At 42.6% G+C, this 17,789-nt stretch overlaps 1 protein-coding gene across 3 annotated transcripts in view; it reads left to right on the plus strand.

The window, feature by feature from the left end:
• The window catches only part of DPP6 (dipeptidyl peptidase like 6), a 527,947-nt gene that overhangs the window by 463,570 nt on the left and 46,588 nt on the right, over positions 1-17,789 (plus strand). For all 3 annotated transcript variants that reach the window (XM_068145994.1, XM_068145993.1, XM_068145995.1), the window contains exons 9-12: positions 8,633-8,787; positions 9,848-9,945; positions 15,793-15,916; positions 16,816-16,854. In XM_068145994.1, coding sequence (XP_068002095.1) covers positions 8,633-8,787; positions 9,848-9,945; positions 15,793-15,916; positions 16,816-16,854 — 416 coding nt within the window. The remainder of the gene's footprint in view (positions 1-8,632; positions 8,788-9,847; positions 9,946-15,792; positions 15,917-16,815; positions 16,855-17,789) is intronic.

The raw sequence follows: 17,789 nt of genomic DNA on the forward strand, positions 1-17,789 counted from the left end.
AGAGGAATATTCAGCATATAATGAAAGCCTTGGTTTGTCTCACTGCATTGCACAGATAAGCAAATTGTATTTCCAGTCATAGCAACCTGTTTAGTGACAGAAGAGGGGGGGGTGGAATAAAAAGGCAAGAAAAAAAACAACCATGATTTGACTGTAAGAAAACCTACTGCATTCAGTCAGTTGGGCAACATGAGTTCTGTCTTGTCTAGGTCCTTAGCAATTGAAAAGGTACAATATGTCCTTGCAATGAACATTTACCCACAGCAATGAGATGCAGTGCAAATTACTCAGAATGCTTTTGCCAGGAAAAGTTTCTACAGATTTAGTGCCTCTGGCTAACAGGCTTTCATGGAGAGCTGACAACAGGCTGTGTTTATGCCAGATGATGGAAAAATACATTCTCATTATGTGTTAGTGGCATACAGCAGTGTGCCACTGCTGTTGGGTTTTCTCCATGTTGTTTGCTCTTTGGAGTGTTAGGAACAGGAGTATCTGACAATATGATCTCTGAGAAATATTTCTGCTTTCATAATTCAGTCCCCCCTTTCATGATTGCATCTGGACATCCTGACAGATCACAGGCTTGCCTGGGTTGATGAAGGGTCTGCATGTCAGTTTAGCCAGGATGGTCCAACAGCTTTTTACTGTGTCTGAAATACTCACACCACCAGAAGAGGAAACCTGCTAATTGTTAGGAGATGCTGTGAGCATTAATCATTAATGCTTTTGAAAGCAAACAACTAAGGATTGCTAAGGATGGTGCACAGGGAAGAAAAAGCCAGAAGCACAGAGAATTAAATTTCTTAGAAGAGCAGAAGGAGGATATGGAGGGAGCTCAACGTTGCTCTGCATTGTTTGTCCAAAGAGGACAATATCTACTGCAAAACAGGGCCTGAAATACTGATGTGCCCTCAGGACAGTGAGACATCATGTATGACGTGGTAACTCTGGCTGCCTATCTGCTGTAGTTGCTCTGGAGGAGAAAGTAGACCTTCTGGGCAGCTGCTGATTGCTCCTGGATCCATGTGATACCTGGTGGACTTCTCCTTTACATGGCCTTTTGCCATCCAAGTGGGATTTGTACTGCTGAACATACTCAGTGTTCTGGGGGAGCTGCTGGCCCCTCTGGCCATTTCCAAGTGGATGAATTCTTATCTTGTTTGTGAGAACCTGCCTGCACTTCTCAGATGATACAACACACTTGTGTGCATCTGTTTGGTTAGGTGTTTTTATTTCAACAAGTGTATCTGAATGAGTGAGGGAAGTTTTAAACATTCACAGTTTCTTAGTCATGGCAGCCTTCTGTGTGTATTCTGGTAAGAGCTGCTGGGAGGTACCCGAGGACAAGATCAGGTTGGTAGTCAATACCACCAGCAATCTGAAGCCCCCAAGGACTAAGACAGCAAAAATATCTGTCAGTAATTTGTCAATAACCTTATAAACTGCACCCCAGTGTCCTGAGTCATACAACAACCACAGGATCCTTTAGTGTTGGAAACACAACAAATTAGAAGAGTCAGTGGACTAGGGGAAAAACAAAATCCACTAGCATTAAACTAGGAAGGGTTTTTTTTTGTGGGTGAGATGAGTAGCCTCAGAAAGTCTCTTCTGTCTGTCAGCACCTTGATGCCATCCTAATATGATCTCAGTCCTGCTCCTTGGGGAGAGGTGTTCTAGAGATTGTCCTCAGAAAAAAACAATGGTGGATATTGCTGGTAGTTGGAAATAGGAATAAGGAGTGCAAGTTGGAGTGGTCTGGATTTGGCCAGGCTGCTTGGCAGTTTTGCCTCTGATATGAACACTGTGGTTCTTCTGGATGTTGTTTACTCTTCATCCTTGTGTTTTTCCCTCTGGGGTCTTCACTTGGTATCAGAGAGCAACCAATGGTGACATTTCTGCTGCATCATGGCCACTTGTGCTGTTGTTACACAGAACCACCTTCATCTTGCAGAAACAAAGATGGGCCATGGCCCATTTGCCTTCAGAATTTGTGGGGTTTGCCAGTTTGCCAAGCTTGGGCTTTGTTCAGGCCATGCAACACTTCTGGGGCCCACATAAGAGAGGTGGAAGTAAGACACAACCTCGTTGACCACACAAAACACATGAAGAATGCCATGGGGTTATCCTCCATGACTAGAGTGAACCATCCTGCTGAAAATAACTTTTTTTTCCAAATCCTCAGAATCTGGGCATGGGGAAGCAGAAAGTGCTGGTCAAACCCTCTCTCACTGTCTCAACACAACATTCTGCATGAGCAAGGGGCTGCAAGGCTGCATGAGCAGGAAACAACATATGTTCAAGCAATTAAACTGTGTGACTAAGGGGAGATTAATGACACTTTCAGCCCACACCTTCCCTGTGCTTGAGGAGATGCAAATCTCCTGGCTGGGCTCCTTTCCTGAAGATGTGGGGCTGCCACCTTCTCCTGGCTGCCAAACACATGAGAGATCCTTGCTCATTGTTCTCTTTGCCTCTGCTGAAGCATAATGCTGCTGCCATCAGGTGGTGAGCTTTGTGGATCAAGGATTTGGTATTTAAAATGTGCTCTCTAAAGCACATCCTCAAAAACACCATGAAACTAAGTAGTATTTTATTCTTCATAAGCATGTTGTCTGTCAGGGGCAGAGGTGGGTGTGTATTTTGCGTGGGAATAAATGGTCACTGGGCTGAGCAATGCAAGCCAAGATTCTCTAAGGATGCTTCAGGCAACTGCACAAATACCTTGAGAAAAATTGTCATCCTCACAGAGGGGCTGTGGGATCAGGCTGAACCTGGAGGTTGGGATCTGCCAAAAATATTTTCTTTTCCTACAAAAGGTTGTTGAATTTCATTTTTGTGGCCCTGCAAAATGGCTTTTTTCCACCTGTCTCCATGGCACAACTGAGAAAGAGGATGAATTCCATGGAAATCAATAGTGCTGCAGGGCTACTGCTGACATCAGCACAAAGTAATGTCAACACAGGAAAATTTGGATTGGATGCACTAATATAAACCCCAGTTTTCTACTATTTGCATACACATCAATACTTTTACACCCATTTTATACCTATTAAAATGACTTCATGGACATCAGTGTAGATGTATGATCATAGAGTCATAGAATCAATCAGGTTGGAAAAGACCTCAGGGATCATCAAGTCCAACCTGTCACCCAACACCTCCTGACAGCTAAACCATGGCTCCAAGTGTCATATCCAAGCCTGTCTTGAACACCTCCAGGGATGGTGACTCCACCACCTCCCTGGGCAGCACATTCCAATGGCCAATCTCTCTTGCTGGGAAGAATTTCTTCCTAACATCCAGCCTGAACCTCCCCTGGCACAGCTTGAGAAGATACTGGGGGAAAAAAACCCAGCGGCTTCACCTTAATCTCTCACTGTAGCTTTTTAGCAGCATTAAAGTATCAGCAGATGAACATCAGTACCTAGTTTCACCTGCATGGTTTCAACCCAGGCAACCAGCACCAGAACAAGGGGACACAGTCTCAAGCTGCACCAGGGGAGGTTTAGACTTGAGGTGAGGAGGAAGTTCTTCACCGAGCGAGTCATTCGTCATTGGAATGTGCTGCCCAGGGAGGTGGTTGAGTTACCGTCCCTGGAGGCGTTCAAGAGGAGATTGGATGTGGCACTTGGTGCCATGGTCTAGTCATGGGGTCTGTGTTGATAGGTTGGACTCAATGATCCTCGAGGTCCTTTCCAACCTTAGTTATACTGTGATACTGTGAACACTTCTGGGGTCCTCAGTTTAGGAAAGATGTTGAGATGCTGGAAGGTGTCCAGAGAAAGGCAACAGAGCTGGGAGGGGTCTGGAACAAACTGCAAGTTTGCAAGTGAGAGAAAAATTTGCTTGGGTATATATGAAAGCTGCCATTGTGTTCTCCTAAAGCCATCCCTGAAACATGTGCCAGTGAGGGCCAACATGAAGAATGTGTTTTCCCTAACAGGGTGAAAATAGTTGCTTTCGAACTATCCAATCGTAATCGATTTGGACGTGTGGTTGGTGGCTTGAGATGATCTAGTAATTGATTTTAAAGCAGATGGCAGCTGTCAAATAAGCATTTGTATTTATTTGATGTTTCTGTGAGAGCCCTTGGGGTTATTCTATCTCAGAAGGCTTTGTTTTCTCCTTTCCTAGACCCCCTTTCTGTTCTCTGATCTCTCTTTCTCTTGTGTTCGTTTGATGCTTCCTACTGACAAATTCTTTTGAGTTTTCTTTCCTAATGTAAGCCATGGCCTCTGTGTTAGGCTTTAATTTGAGTTTGTTTCAAATTCCTTTTTATTAACAATTGTAATAAACCAGCAAAATTTCTTCAGCACACCAGATACTTAATGATTTGAGCATCGCCTACAACACATGGCACCAAAAAAAAAAAAACCCTCTTTTGATTGTGGTTCCTGGAATTGCTACACTTTTACCACATCAGCAATAAATAACATAGAAGGAGAAGTTCCCCCCTCTCAGACAAAATCTTGCATCATTCTTGTGTAAAATTTAAAATATTCTGGAATGAATTCTGTTGACAGAAAACTGGATATAGAATCATAGAATCACCAAGGTTGGAAAAGACCTCAAAGATCATCAAGTGCAACCTGTCACCCAACACCTCATGACTACTAGACCATGGCACCAAGTGCCACGTCCAATCCCCTCTTGAATACCTCTAGAGACTGTGATTCCACCACCTCCCTGGGCAGCACTTTCAAGTGCCTAACAACTCTCCCTGTGAAGAATTTTCTCCTCACCTCAAGCCTAAACTTCCCCTGGTGCAGCCTGAGACTGTGTCCTCTCATTCTGGTGCTGGTTGTCTGGGAGAAGAGACTGACCCCCTCCTGGCTACAACCACCCTTCAGGTAGTTGTAGACAGCAATGAGGTCACCCCTGAGCCTCCTCTTCTCCAGGCTAGAAAATCCCATCTCCCTCAGCCTCTCCTCATAGGGCTCATGCTCAAGTCCTCTCCCCAGCCTCATTGCCTTTCTCTGGACACATTCAAGAGTCTCAATGTCCTTCTTAAGCTGAGGGTCCCAGAACTGGACACAGTACTCAAGGTGTGACCTAACCAGTGATGTGTGCGTGTGTGTGTGTGCACCTGTTCAGAGGAGAGTCAATTTGTTTTCCATCTTTGTCTTCTGTGGGCACAAAATTAACAATATTGTTTTGATTTCCTGCTGAAGAAGAAAATGCATTTATCTGGAACAAGAAGGGGATTGTCATAGTATGAAATAAATTGATCTATTTAATAAATAAAACCTAAGTGCCTCTACCCATTACAGCCTTATTTTGGCTTCTTGAGATGCAGAAAGCTGCTTTTCTAGATGCAGTTAAAACCCTTTTCTGCTGAGTCTCCAAGGCCACCTGCTCAGCTGTTATAAGTGAAAGCTACTTTTTTTGAAGTTAATGACTTGCAGTTGTTAACTGCAGCTCATTTGTATAACACAAGGGGCTTCACTGAAGGTGGACTACCACTCAGCTCTCCAGAAGATCTTGTTTTTAACTGCAGCATGGATCCATGAGCCGTTTTTGTCTTGGAAAAGGTTAGGGTTTTTTTTGCATGTGTTATATTTTTCCTGGGCCTTCTGTATTAGGAAGACATTAGCAGTTAAAGACTGAGAAGCTCTTAGGACCGGTCTTTCACTGATTGCTTACTCCTGTTGAAGGGTTTTATGTGCTACCAAGTCTGAAGAGGTAGTGTCACAGTTCTTGTTCAGTTAAGGCAACTGCACATGCCGTTCTCACTATTTTTGATGACTGATTGTCCCATGTAGCACCCAGCAACTGCAGGTTTTGAGGAAGAGAGTAAAAGCTGTGATCAATTATCACTTCATAATCTTATCTGGGAAGTCATGAGCTGTATATGTGGAGGGTACCTTTGGTCTTTAAGAAAAAAAACACTAATTTCTAATGTACATGAAGTGGATTCTGAACTGACTTTAGAAAGACCCAAGATTATTGAATGCAGCTGATGTTCTGAGCATGTGGTAAGTGCAATCACAAAGAATAAAGTGTCCCTGAGAACAAAATGTCTGCAAATTTTGTTTTACTTTCAGCTGAAACTTTGTGGTATTGATGCATCTTATACTTTATAAGAATGTTCTCTGGTTTGTTAAAACTAACTGATCTCTCTCCTAATGACAAGGTCCTGGCTTTGTTTCAAGGCAAAGGTTCACACAATTAAATCTCATTAACAGAGGACCACAAAACCTGCACTAAAGCCTTTCTTGGCATGTGACTTTCATCAGAACTGCTTCATTAAATCTGAGATCCTGGAGAAAATGTTTGCTGAAGAAAGTCATCCCTAATTAATGTTAAAATGTCAAGGATTCATCTGCCAACTGTTTTTACTCCTTTCTTCTTTATATTCTTAATTATCTCTTTAATGAGCAACCGATCTGAAAGTCAAAAGCAGTATCTTTTGCATGTGAGCAAAACAGGTGGGACAATGCAGCAAAGCAGTTTGCCAGAGTTGTACTTTTTTGTGTTAGTATCTGCAACTTCCTAAGACATCTTTCTGAAACCTCACTTAGGTGTTTCCATGAAGTATTAATGTGCAAGGGTGATTTTTCTCTTTCACCTTCTCTTGAATTTTATCTCAATCCATCATGCAAATCTGGAGTAAAAGAAGTGTCCAGAGAAGGGCAACAAAGTGGGTGAGGGGTCTGGAACACAAGCCCTATGAGGAGAGACAGAGGGAGCTGGGGTTGATTAGCCTGGTGAAGAGGAGGCTCAGGGGAGACCTTCTTGCTGTCTACAACTACCCAAAGGGAGGTTGTAGACAAGTGGGGTTTGGTCTCTTCTCCCAGGCAACCAGCACCAGAACAAGAGGACACAGTCTCAAGCTGCACCAGGGGAGGTTTAGACTGGATGTTGGGAAGAAATTCTTCATAGAAAGAGTGATTGCCCATTGGAATGTGCTGCCCAGGGATGTGGTGGAGTCACCATCACTGGAGGTGTTTAGGAGGAGACTTGATAGGGTGCTTGGTTTAGTTGATTAGGTAGTGTTGGGTGATAGGTTGGATGCGATGATCTTGAAGGTCTCTTCCAACCTGGTTTATTCTCTTCTATTCTGAGTGTCCATTTGATGAATATAATTGTCTGTCTGTTCTCCAAGGATCACTCCTCCAAGATTTTACATTTTTTTTCTTTTAAGAAATAAAACAGTCTTGGGTGACTTTCTACTCTTCAGACCAGAGGGTCATGCTGGTTGGATCAAGAGGTCATCATAGGGTAGTGTGGGAACCTGGTGCATCTGAACTCTGAAAATCTTCTTTCCTTCTTGAATCGACCAATGATGACAGCAGAAGTTGGAGATGCTTGAACTTGTGTCGCAGGGTTTCAGTGGTGGGTGAAGGCTTAGGGACACTGCAGCCACTTTAATTCTTGTTCTCACATTAAAGTAATGGGACCTGTCTTCCTGCCCATCAATCTGTACAGCATATGTAAGCCCTTCTGCTGTGGTTTAAATAGGAATGACTCATCTGATATTCAGCCTCTTAATGAAAATGGATTACATTATTGCCTTTTGCAAAATGAGAGGTTTAAAAAGCCAACCTAGTGTCTTCCAAATGTCAGAAGCTGGAGACACTTTGGACAAAGAGTGAATTTTATAGCTTTTCTGGATCTCTATGAGCTGAAGTCATCTTTGCAATGAAGAATATTAAATGTTAAGAAAAAGTGCTAGAAATTAAAAGTTCTTTGAGATTGTGTTTAATGAGAATTAGGTTCTGCCAGTCTTGAAAATGATTTCTTATTGTGACAATCTGGTTTTTCACCTTTCCTACTGGAACTCTGACACGTTTGTATTGGCATCTTTCTGAGTACTTTTCCAACAGCAGCTGCACTATTCAAACAAAACAAAAAAGTCTGTAATCCCAAAATTCAGTGGTAAAAATGGTCAGTCTCTGACCCTGGCTACTTATGGAAAATTGCTTTGCAGAAGTGGTTTGAAAAATGAAATGGGGATAACAGTCAAGGTGGTATCCAAGTCATAGACTGTAAAGCCTGGTAGCCTGTAAAGTGTTTTAAGACCCCAGCATTGCATAACTTACAGAAAATGACTATTTGTGTTTATTCCCAACTGGCAATAGAGCTTAGGAGGATGTACATTGTAGCTGAAGCACTCATATCTAAGTATAAATGCTGTTTGAATCCACTGATATGTGTCTGGTATAACTGAGTGACCTCTTTGTGGGGAGAACTGAAGCTCAGTCACTGCAGTTCTGTCTTAGCATGAGGGACCCACAGTTACCATCAGGCAGGTAGGAACCCAAGCACTGCCTACACGTGCACAGATAGATGTTCATGTATCCTACAGGACACACAGCAGGGGTAGCAGGGCCCTTTATGCTGTCATGAATACGTTTACTAATATGGATAATTTGATGTTTCTTCAGCAATATAATTATGCTTAATAACCTATATATTTAGAGTAATTGTTATCAGTTGTGTTCATTTGTGTGTGTGTGGTGTAATTTAATGAATATTTTTAATTGATATTCCTGTGGCATCCTCCCTGTGCTGTGATTAGACTGGGATTTTCAGGTCTGTGCTGTTTCATTTACTGCTAACTAGTAATTTATGTCTAATAGTCTCTTTTTCTGTTATCTCTTTTTTCTTCTTCTTCTTTTTTTTTCATTAGAGGAGATCTTGAAGACTCATATTGCTCATTGGTGGTCTCCTGATGGCACCAGGTTAGCATATGCAACAATTAATGCCTCCCGAGTCCCCACCATGGAGATCCCGGTGTACACAGGCAGCCTTTACCCTACTGTTAAAACATATCATTACCCAAAGGTAAGGGAAAATAAAGCAAACAGTCCTGCTGTTCTGTCAAAAAAACACCCACCTATTTCTTTTTCTGATAAGCTCAGGCAGAAGACTGTCTAAGAGTGTACTTTCCTAAGCAATGAAAATAAACATCTAAGGGACAATCAGTTGTTCCTCACCGAATGTGGTCTTCATTACTCTTTAGTTGCACTTGTAAGGTTGCAGTTTTTCTGACTGAAATGTTAGTCATTCTAAATATAATGAAAGGGAAATGTAAATAATTCTTGCTTTGGACCCCCACAGAAGCACTTGTGCTTCAATGCTGCAAGGGGGTTATTGGTGTCTGAGAGCTTGGAAGCCAGCATTCCTACATTTAAGTATATCTTTCTTTAATACAGAAAAAAATTCAGTATATAGACTTCCAAATCCCTAATGGCAGAGGAGATAGTATAGTTTTGGAGGCATTGTGCTTAAGCACTATATAGAGCATAGAGAAGAACAGAAACAAAAGTTAAGAGCCAATCTCACAGTCCTGCAGTGGGAAGACAGCACCAGCACTGAACTCTTACCAGTATTTGTGCTGCTCTCGATGAGGTTTTCTACTGTGAGACAGTAGAGGATACATACTGTGCTGAAGTCAGTTCTTCTGGGTGTCTGATCACCTAAGACCTCACATGTCAGTCCAAACTGAACCTTAATTTAAGTGGAGACTTATCCACATAGGTTCAGGTTTTGTGAAAAAGTTTTGGGCAGCAGAGGCTTCCCTTTGCTGTAACACAAATTAAATCAATCTTCTACTGTATCTGTTATCACTCTGTTAGACAGTATTTCTAGCTGCCATGAAAAATAGAGATTTTGCCAAGGCTAAAGCTGTCCCAAGTAGAATTACCTCCTGGTTGTGCCCACCAACCTTTTCACAGCTCTGTGCCACATCAATAGAGTTCCAGTCTCCCTGTGAATGACCACAACCGTCCGGGTGGCAGCCCCACGCAATGGAAACGCATTTTATAATTCACAGGCATGTCATAAATCAAACCCATTGTGTGTTGTACAAGGTGTGGTAATTTATTCTCATTTTACAATCCAGGCTGGAATGGAAAATCCAACCATTTCTTTGCATGTCATTGGCCTGAATGGACCTACTCATGACCGGGAAATGACTCCCCCAGATGATCAGAGAATGAGGTAGGTGCTTTCTCACCCTGGGATACTGGCCCACAGTTCTCTTAGACTCTGACTTTTTTCAACATCATTTTATGGTACCTTTCTCTGTCACTATTGAAGAGTTTAATTTTGTGTAAATCTGCTTGCTGTCTACAATTACCTGAAGGGAGGTTGTAGCCAGGTGTGTCTCTTATCCCAGGCAACCAGCACCAGAACAAGAGGACAGAGTCTCAAGCTGTACCAGGGGAGGTTTAAGCTGGATGTTAGGAAGAAGTTCTTCATAGAATGAGTTACTGGCCATTGGAATGATCTGCCCAGGGAGGCGGTGGAGTCACCATCACTGGAGGTGTTTAGGAAGAGACTTGATGGGGTGCTTGGTGCCATGGTTTAGTTGCTTAGATAGTGTTGGATGATAGGTTGGACTCGATGATCTCAAAGGTCTTTTCCAACCTGGTGAATTCTATTATATTTATTTTTTTTTAAGTTCTTCAAATTATTTGTTGTATTAGTTGTATTTTCTAGAATATTATTGATTCTTTAAATTGCTGTGATACAGACTGACTTCAGGGTACAGGTATTGTTAGAGAACTTGCCAGTGTGTTCCCAGATTCATAAGAACACATTAATTCACACTACAGAAGGAATATTGCCAGCAGCCAATAAAAAAGACCATGAAGCAGGCATGTGGCAGCCACATAACACATAAACACAAGCTCACTGCTTCATGGCATGAGCACAGCAATGAAACCAGGTGGACATCTTTCAAATTCACTGCCCAAAATTCCTTTAACATAAAAAAGGAAAGCTCTTTGCTGGTTTTAGGTCAAGTGGATTTTAGAAGTTGGCCTGCAATTCAGCCAGCTACTTGAGACACCTGTTTTTAATTAAGTACTTAAGACTATATTCAGCAATAGATTAATAATTTGACTTGAACTTCAACATGTCATTCAGCTAGCTTTATGGGTCTGTGAACATCTGGAAGGAAGATCATATTGTTCAGGAGAAAAGCAGCTTTAGATAATGCATGGCACCCCTCCCTGCAAAGCCCAGAGATTAGAAACCAAATCCAGATTGCAGTAATTTTGATGCAAACTCGAAATAGATTTATAGCAGGGCAGAAATCACAAGTATCCACAGTCACCCCTCCAAATGTAATGCTGCAAGATGTCCCAGGCTCATCACTTCTCAGTGTAGGAGCATTCAACCAACATGCATGCTCACCTCTTTCACTGATTGCTCAATTAGATTTCTGCATCTGTAATTCCAGTACCAATAAAAACAGAGGTGAAGCACAGAGCTAATGAAACAAGGCATCTTAGAGGGCAGGGGAAGGTGCAGGGATGATCTTTGTTGTGCATGCTAAATATATAAAGCCTGTGGATAGGCTGTGTAGTCATCTGATGAGAGGATACTGAACTGTTTATGGTGAGAGTTGCCTTTCTTTGCTAGGAAAGCTACTGTCAGCCTCAGAACACGTTTGCCACTGAATAACTGTAAAATACTCCAAATCCATGTATGCAACTAGAGCTGTATGACCTGTGACCAAACCAAATGGGCAGAAATACACTTGCCTTTCAAAAATGCCACTTCAGATCTGTATACAACAGGCAGCAACTCAGGATCCCTGTATACCCGTTCTAGCCTCGGAACTGTAGCTCCTAGACAATATCATTCTTCTTTTGCTGGTATGCTCTGTAAACAGAGAATCACAGGATCACCAAGGTTGGAAGAGACCTAAAAGATCATCAAGTCACATCCAAGTGCCGGGTTCTGCACATTGGCCACAACAACCCCATGCAGTGCTACAGGCTGGGGTCAGAGTGGCTGGAGAGCAGCCAGGCAGAGAGGGACCTGGGGGTGCTGGTTGATGGTAGGCTTAACATGAGCCTGCAGTGTGCCCAGGCAGCCAAGAGGGCCAATGGCATCCTGGCCTGCATCAAGAACAGTGTGGCCAGCAGGAGCAGGGAGGTCATTCTGCCCCTGTACACTGCACTGGTTAGGCCACACCTCGAGTACTGTGTCCAGTTCTGGGCCCCTCAGTTTAGGAAGGATGTTGACTTGCTGGAATGAGTCCAGAGAAGAGCAACAAAGTTGGTGAGGGGTTTGGAACACAAGCCCTACGAGGAGAGGCTGAGGGAGCTGGGGCTGCTCAGCCTGGAGAAGAGGAGACTCAGGGGTGACCTTATCACTCTCTACAACTACCTGAAAGGAGGTTGTAGACAGGCTGATGATGGTCTCTTCTCCCAGGCACCCAGTACCAGAACAAGAGGACACAGTCTCAGGCTGCGCCAGGGGAGGTTCAGGTTAGATATTAGGAAGAAGTTCTATACAGAAAGAATGATTGCGCTATGGAATGGGTTGCCCGGGGAGGTGGTGGAGTCGCCGTCATTGAAGGTGTTCAGAAGGAGACTTTATGGGGTGCTTGGTGCCATGGGTTAGCTGTTTGGGTGAGTTGGATTGGTTGATGGGTTGGACACGATGATCTTGAAGGTCTCTTCCAACCTGGTTTGGTTTATTCTAATAAAAGTCCAACCTGTCACCCAACACGTCATGACTACTAAACCATGGCACCAAGTGCCATATCCAGTCCTTCCTTGAACACCTCCAGGGATGGTGACTCCACCACCTCCCTGGGCAGCACATTCCAATGGCTAACAACTCTCTCAGTGAAGAACTTTCTCCTCACCTCCAGCCTAAACTTCCCCTGGCACAGCTTGAGACTGCATCCTCTTGTTCTGGTGCGGGTTGCCTGGGAGAAGAGACCAACCCAGAAATGTTTTAATTGCAGTAATAACTTCATACTGCAGGATCCAAGTGCTGTTAATACATTTTTCTATATGGCTGTAATTTATTTGGTTCAATCAATGGTGTAAAATGATGCAAAATATATCATAATTAGTTAGCCTCTGTGTATTTCATCATGACCATGGCAAGAGCCATCCCTAGAGCATGCTCTAAGCAGTGCAGCTAGAGCAATAGGGGGGCATTTTCATTATGCATATGTTTTGCTGAAATGAGAGGATTAGTGTGATAGCATTTCATTAAAATAGACAAGAGGGATGCACTGTACAGTTACAGAAGGGAGTTCCAAAGAAGCAGGGGAAGCTGGTGATAAGGATCTTCACACAGAGCCATCCTATCTGAAGCATTACAATGTGCTCAATCTGTTCACACAGATGATATATGGACAGAATGGTACTTCTTGGTCTTCTTTTTATCTGGAGCAAAGCGGTTTAGTACAATTAATTAAGCTGAGAATGAAGCGGAGACATGCCAAGGTCTTTTTTTTTTCCTTTCAGAATTAAAGTCAGTCAGAAATTTTCCATGGAATTGGGATATTTACCAGTTTAAAGAAAAGTAAAGCTGATGACAGAAAACCATAGTTTTTTTTAGAGGAATGTGCAATTTTGACAACTATTCCTTTGAAAGCATCGTTAATTCTGAACATTTTTGCCAAGTTTTCTCCAATGCCATGCTTTTCTGTGAGGAAAAAAAAAGAATGTGAAGGGAAGGAGTGGAAATGACAGTGGAAAAAATAAAAAAGGAGGCAGTATTATAAAATTTAATGCCTGACAGTTTTTATTTTAGTGAAAACATTTGGACCTCAAGAGTTACATCAGCACTGGTTAGGCCACACCTTGAGTGCTGTGTCCAATTCTGGGCCACTCAGTTTAAGAAGGACATTGAGACACTTGAATGTGTCCAGAGAAGGGCAACAAGGCTGGTGAGAGGCTTTGAGCAGAAGCCCTATGAGCAGAGTCTGAGGGAGCTGGGGTTATTTAGCCTGGAGAAGAGAAGGCTCAGGTGTGACCTTATTGCTGTCTACAGCTACCTGAAAGATGGTTGTAGCCAGGAGGGGGTTGGTCTCTTCTCCCAGGCAACCAGCACCAGAACAAGAGGACACAGTCTCAAGCTGTGCCAGGGGAAGTTTAGGCTCAAGGTGAGGATAAAGTTCTTCACTGAGAGAGTCATTAGCCATTGGAATGTGCTGCACAGGGAGATGGTGGAGTCCCCATCCCTGGAGGTGTTCAAGAGGGGATTGGACGTGACACTTGGTGCCATGGTCTAGTCATGAGGTCTGTGGTGACAGGTTGGACTTGATGATCTTTGAGGTCTCTTCCAACCTTGGTGATACTGTGATACAGTTGTCCAACAGAAGAGATGTGAAGTAAACTAAAGACTCCATAATACTCAGAGACCAGACAAACAACTGTATAAGTATCTGCAGCTGTTTGCTGGCTGGGATATCCATGGGATAAGCTTCCAAGAGAAACTGAGGCTTTGTGCCGATCTCTGGGGTGGTAGAGAAGACAACATTTGGCCTAAAATAGTAATCAAAAGTCCCATAGAAAGAACTGTGGCTGTAGTGTTCAAATGATGAGAGAGAGGTAAAAATTGAATAGCTGTCCTTCAAACTTTAAATTGTATTTACAGGCAAAAATGCTTCAGGCCATAATATGCACTAAATTCAAAGCCCTTTTCTGGGCAGACTAAATCTGCTCAGTTCAATTTGGAGAGAAAGAAGAGATTGTTATATAGTTTAATTTTGGGGGTTTTTTGTTGGTGGGGTTTTTTTTCTCTCTGAGGGCCTCTGCCATTGTTGACAAAGAGTAAAATTGCCATTTTATTTCAAGCACTGAATTTTCAGACTACTGTTGTCTCACCTGGAAGCATCCTTCCTTCCAGTGCAGTGGATGCAATTGTTTATGTCTTCTGTTATTTTTCCCCAGCCAAATTCAGCCACTAAATATTACTGAAAACTACAAAATCAATTTCCAGCCTTGTTATTTTGCTAGACAAACGGGCTTCTGTTGCTCTTGCCCTTTCTCTTCAGTACATTCAGGAGGGCTTGCCAGCACACAAAGCACTCTCAAGTGACACAGCACATTAATTCCAAAGAGAGCAACAATTCCTTATACATATTTTATAGCAAACAAATGAACTAATACATTTTTTATGGACTGGATGCTGTGAAAAGTCATACTATAATTTCAGGATGTCTTTGCCCTGCATAGCCCAGCAGCGTGTTAGAACATCCCCAGCTTTGTCAGCTCAGCCAGTTTTAGCCTACAGACAAAGTGAAGCCCTGAACTCTTGTAGAGGTGCACATCTTTGAGTGCCATCACGGATTGCCTCTGAGAAAGTGATCATGGATGTGTTTGTGATTCTGTTTCCAGCCCAGTCTAAGTGGTTCCATTGCTCACTATTGTACAGGAATATTGATTACAGAGCTGTGCAGCCCACACTGGTGATGTACTCCAAGTATTACCACAACCTGAATATGTCCAGCAATAAAGGATGGTGCAGGGACTGTGGGATGATGATTTTGCCAATGCAAACTGTCACATGTCTGCTGATGTCTTTATGGCAACCAACTGCATCTGCTTTACCCAAACCCTCTATGTCTCTTCTTGATATGTTCCTTTTAATGCAGGATATTTTTATGTTAAGTAAGCATATTTAGTGGCCAATAACTCTTCATGAGCATAAAGAATCCAACCACTGACAATGATGGCTCTGTCAGCTGGTTAGTGTGCTGAGATTGGAAATCTTTTGCAATTTCTTTTCCACCTGTGCATACACTTGTAGCTCCAGGCATTTCAGTCCTTCATGGAAGACTGAAAAGCTTGAAGGATTCTTTACCTCTGAATTCATCTCTTCCTCAGATAAAACACCTGCATAGCCCCCCCAAAATGTCATTTTTAGGGGTTCAAATCCATACCTAAGGAAGCCTAAAGACATCAAGATGCAGCATTCTTAATAACCAGAGATCTCTCCTAGACCTGCCTGCAGCAGCCTCTGACTGCTGTTCCCTATGGCAATTCATTAGGATGTTGTGATTTGTTATATGTCTGTCTGTGTTTGCAGGGACTACTACATAACCATGGTGAAATGGGCAACCAGCACCAAGGTGGCAGTAAACTGGCTGAACAGGGCCCAGAATGTGTCGATCCTGACTCTCTGCGATGCCACCACAGGAGTCTGCACAAAGGTAGGAGAGAGGAAACAAGTGGTCACTTGCCGTCAGTGTTCACATCCTAGGCAAGGAGCAAATATTTCAGTTATCTTACCTGGCAACAAGTCAGCTGGCAGACATTTATTTAGACAGACACAGGGTGTAAACATTTTTTTCCCCACAACTATTAAAAAGCCAGGAACAATCTATCCCTGCACACTCTGTCAATGTGTAACTGTATATATATACACCAGCACACATCAGCAATTGGCATTGAAGGAGCTGGGGTTGCTTAGCCTAGAGAAGAGGAGGCTCAGGGGAGACCATCTTGCTGTCTACAACTATTTGAAGGAAGGCTGTAGCCAGGTGAGTGTTGGTCCCTTCTCCCAGGCAATGAGCACCAGAACAAGAGGACACAGTCTCAAGCTGCACCAGGGGAGGTTTAGGCTGGATGTTAGGAAGAAATTCTTCATAGAAAGAGTGATTGGCCATTGGAATGGGCTGCCCAGGGAGGTGGTGGAGTCACCATCGCTGGAGGTGTTTAGGAAAAGACTTGATGGGTTGCTTGGTGCCATGGTTTATGTGATTAAGTAGTGTTGCATGATGTGTTGGATGCGATGATCTCAAAGGTCTCTTCCAACCTGGTCTGGTCTGGTCTATTCTATTCTATTCTATTCTATTCTATTCTATTCTATTCTATTCTATTCTATTCTATTCTGCATTTATGTATTTTCTTTGCATGAACAAAATATTCTCTTGAGCAGTACATACTTATTCATCAGAGAGGAATAATAAGCGATGCAGATACTGGATTTTAAAGCAGTTTCATGGTGATTCTGCACAACTTTTACCATTCAATCCAATTGCTTCTTGCACTGATAGGTAAAATGTAATACATAAGAGGTATGGTGTTTAATGGTCTTGTTTTGTTCTAGAAACATGAAGATGAAAGTGAAGGCTGGCTGCACAGACAGGTAATAGTGATCTTCTCTTTGTGGTCAAATGATTGGCAGTTTTTTTTCTTTCTCTCTTTCCCAAAGGAAAAACAGATTTCCACAGCAGAGAAAGATACTGGGAAGATGGTGTGGTTTGTATTATAGAAAACAATTTCCCAGCAATAATTTCCTCTTACTGAAGAGGCCACCTTCTCTGCTAGGTCCCACAGTTCATAGCCTGAGATTTGTTTGGATGTAAAACAGACAAAATGTTGATGCTGGTGGAAATTCACCCGCTGACATTGTAAGACTCATCAACCTCAGTGGTAGTCCTTCATACTGCTTCTTGAGACTGATGATGATTTTAAGCAGCATGGTGGTTGTTTACAGATATTCTAGGCAGGAAAGAAATCCACTGCTAAAAATAGATAGGACTAATAAGTCATTCAAGACACATAAGAAAGGTGAAAAGTAAAATTAGTGTCAGTAGGGCATCTGAAACAATGAGAGTTAACATGGAGCACAGAAAGGAAGGGGGGATGCCTGATGCAGTTTAATATCCTGCTTTAACAGACAACTGTGTCACTTAATTCTTCTGATGCTGTGGCTTGTGTGTAATACATTGCATGGCAATATGCTCCTCTCCTCCAAATGAAATATGACTATAATTCCTGAAAGAAACAGGGGGAAGGAAATTTAAACCCCCAAGAAATTTTGATTTATGGGGATTTGTTTGTAGTTGTTTCTGGCTTGAGTTTGGTTTTGGTTTGGTTTGGTTGATTGATTTGGGGGGGGGGGGGGGGGGGTTTGTTCTGTTTGTTGGGTTTTTTTCCCAGAAAACATTGTGGTGGGTTTTTTGTTTGTTTGTTTCAAAATATGTCTACATAAAATGTCTAGATTTCCAGAATGTAAATCTCTGGAAGAGACTTTACACCACTTCCCCAGCATTCAGTTTGTGAAGTGATCTCAGATTT

This window comes from Melanerpes formicivorus, unplaced genomic scaffold (genome assembly GCF_026170545.1).
Source record: "Melanerpes formicivorus ecotype bairdi unplaced genomic scaffold, bMelFor1.0.p_v2 SCAF_13, whole genome shotgun sequence".
In the NCBI taxonomy this organism is placed as follows: domain Eukaryota; kingdom Metazoa; phylum Chordata; class Aves; order Piciformes; family Picidae; genus Melanerpes; species Melanerpes formicivorus.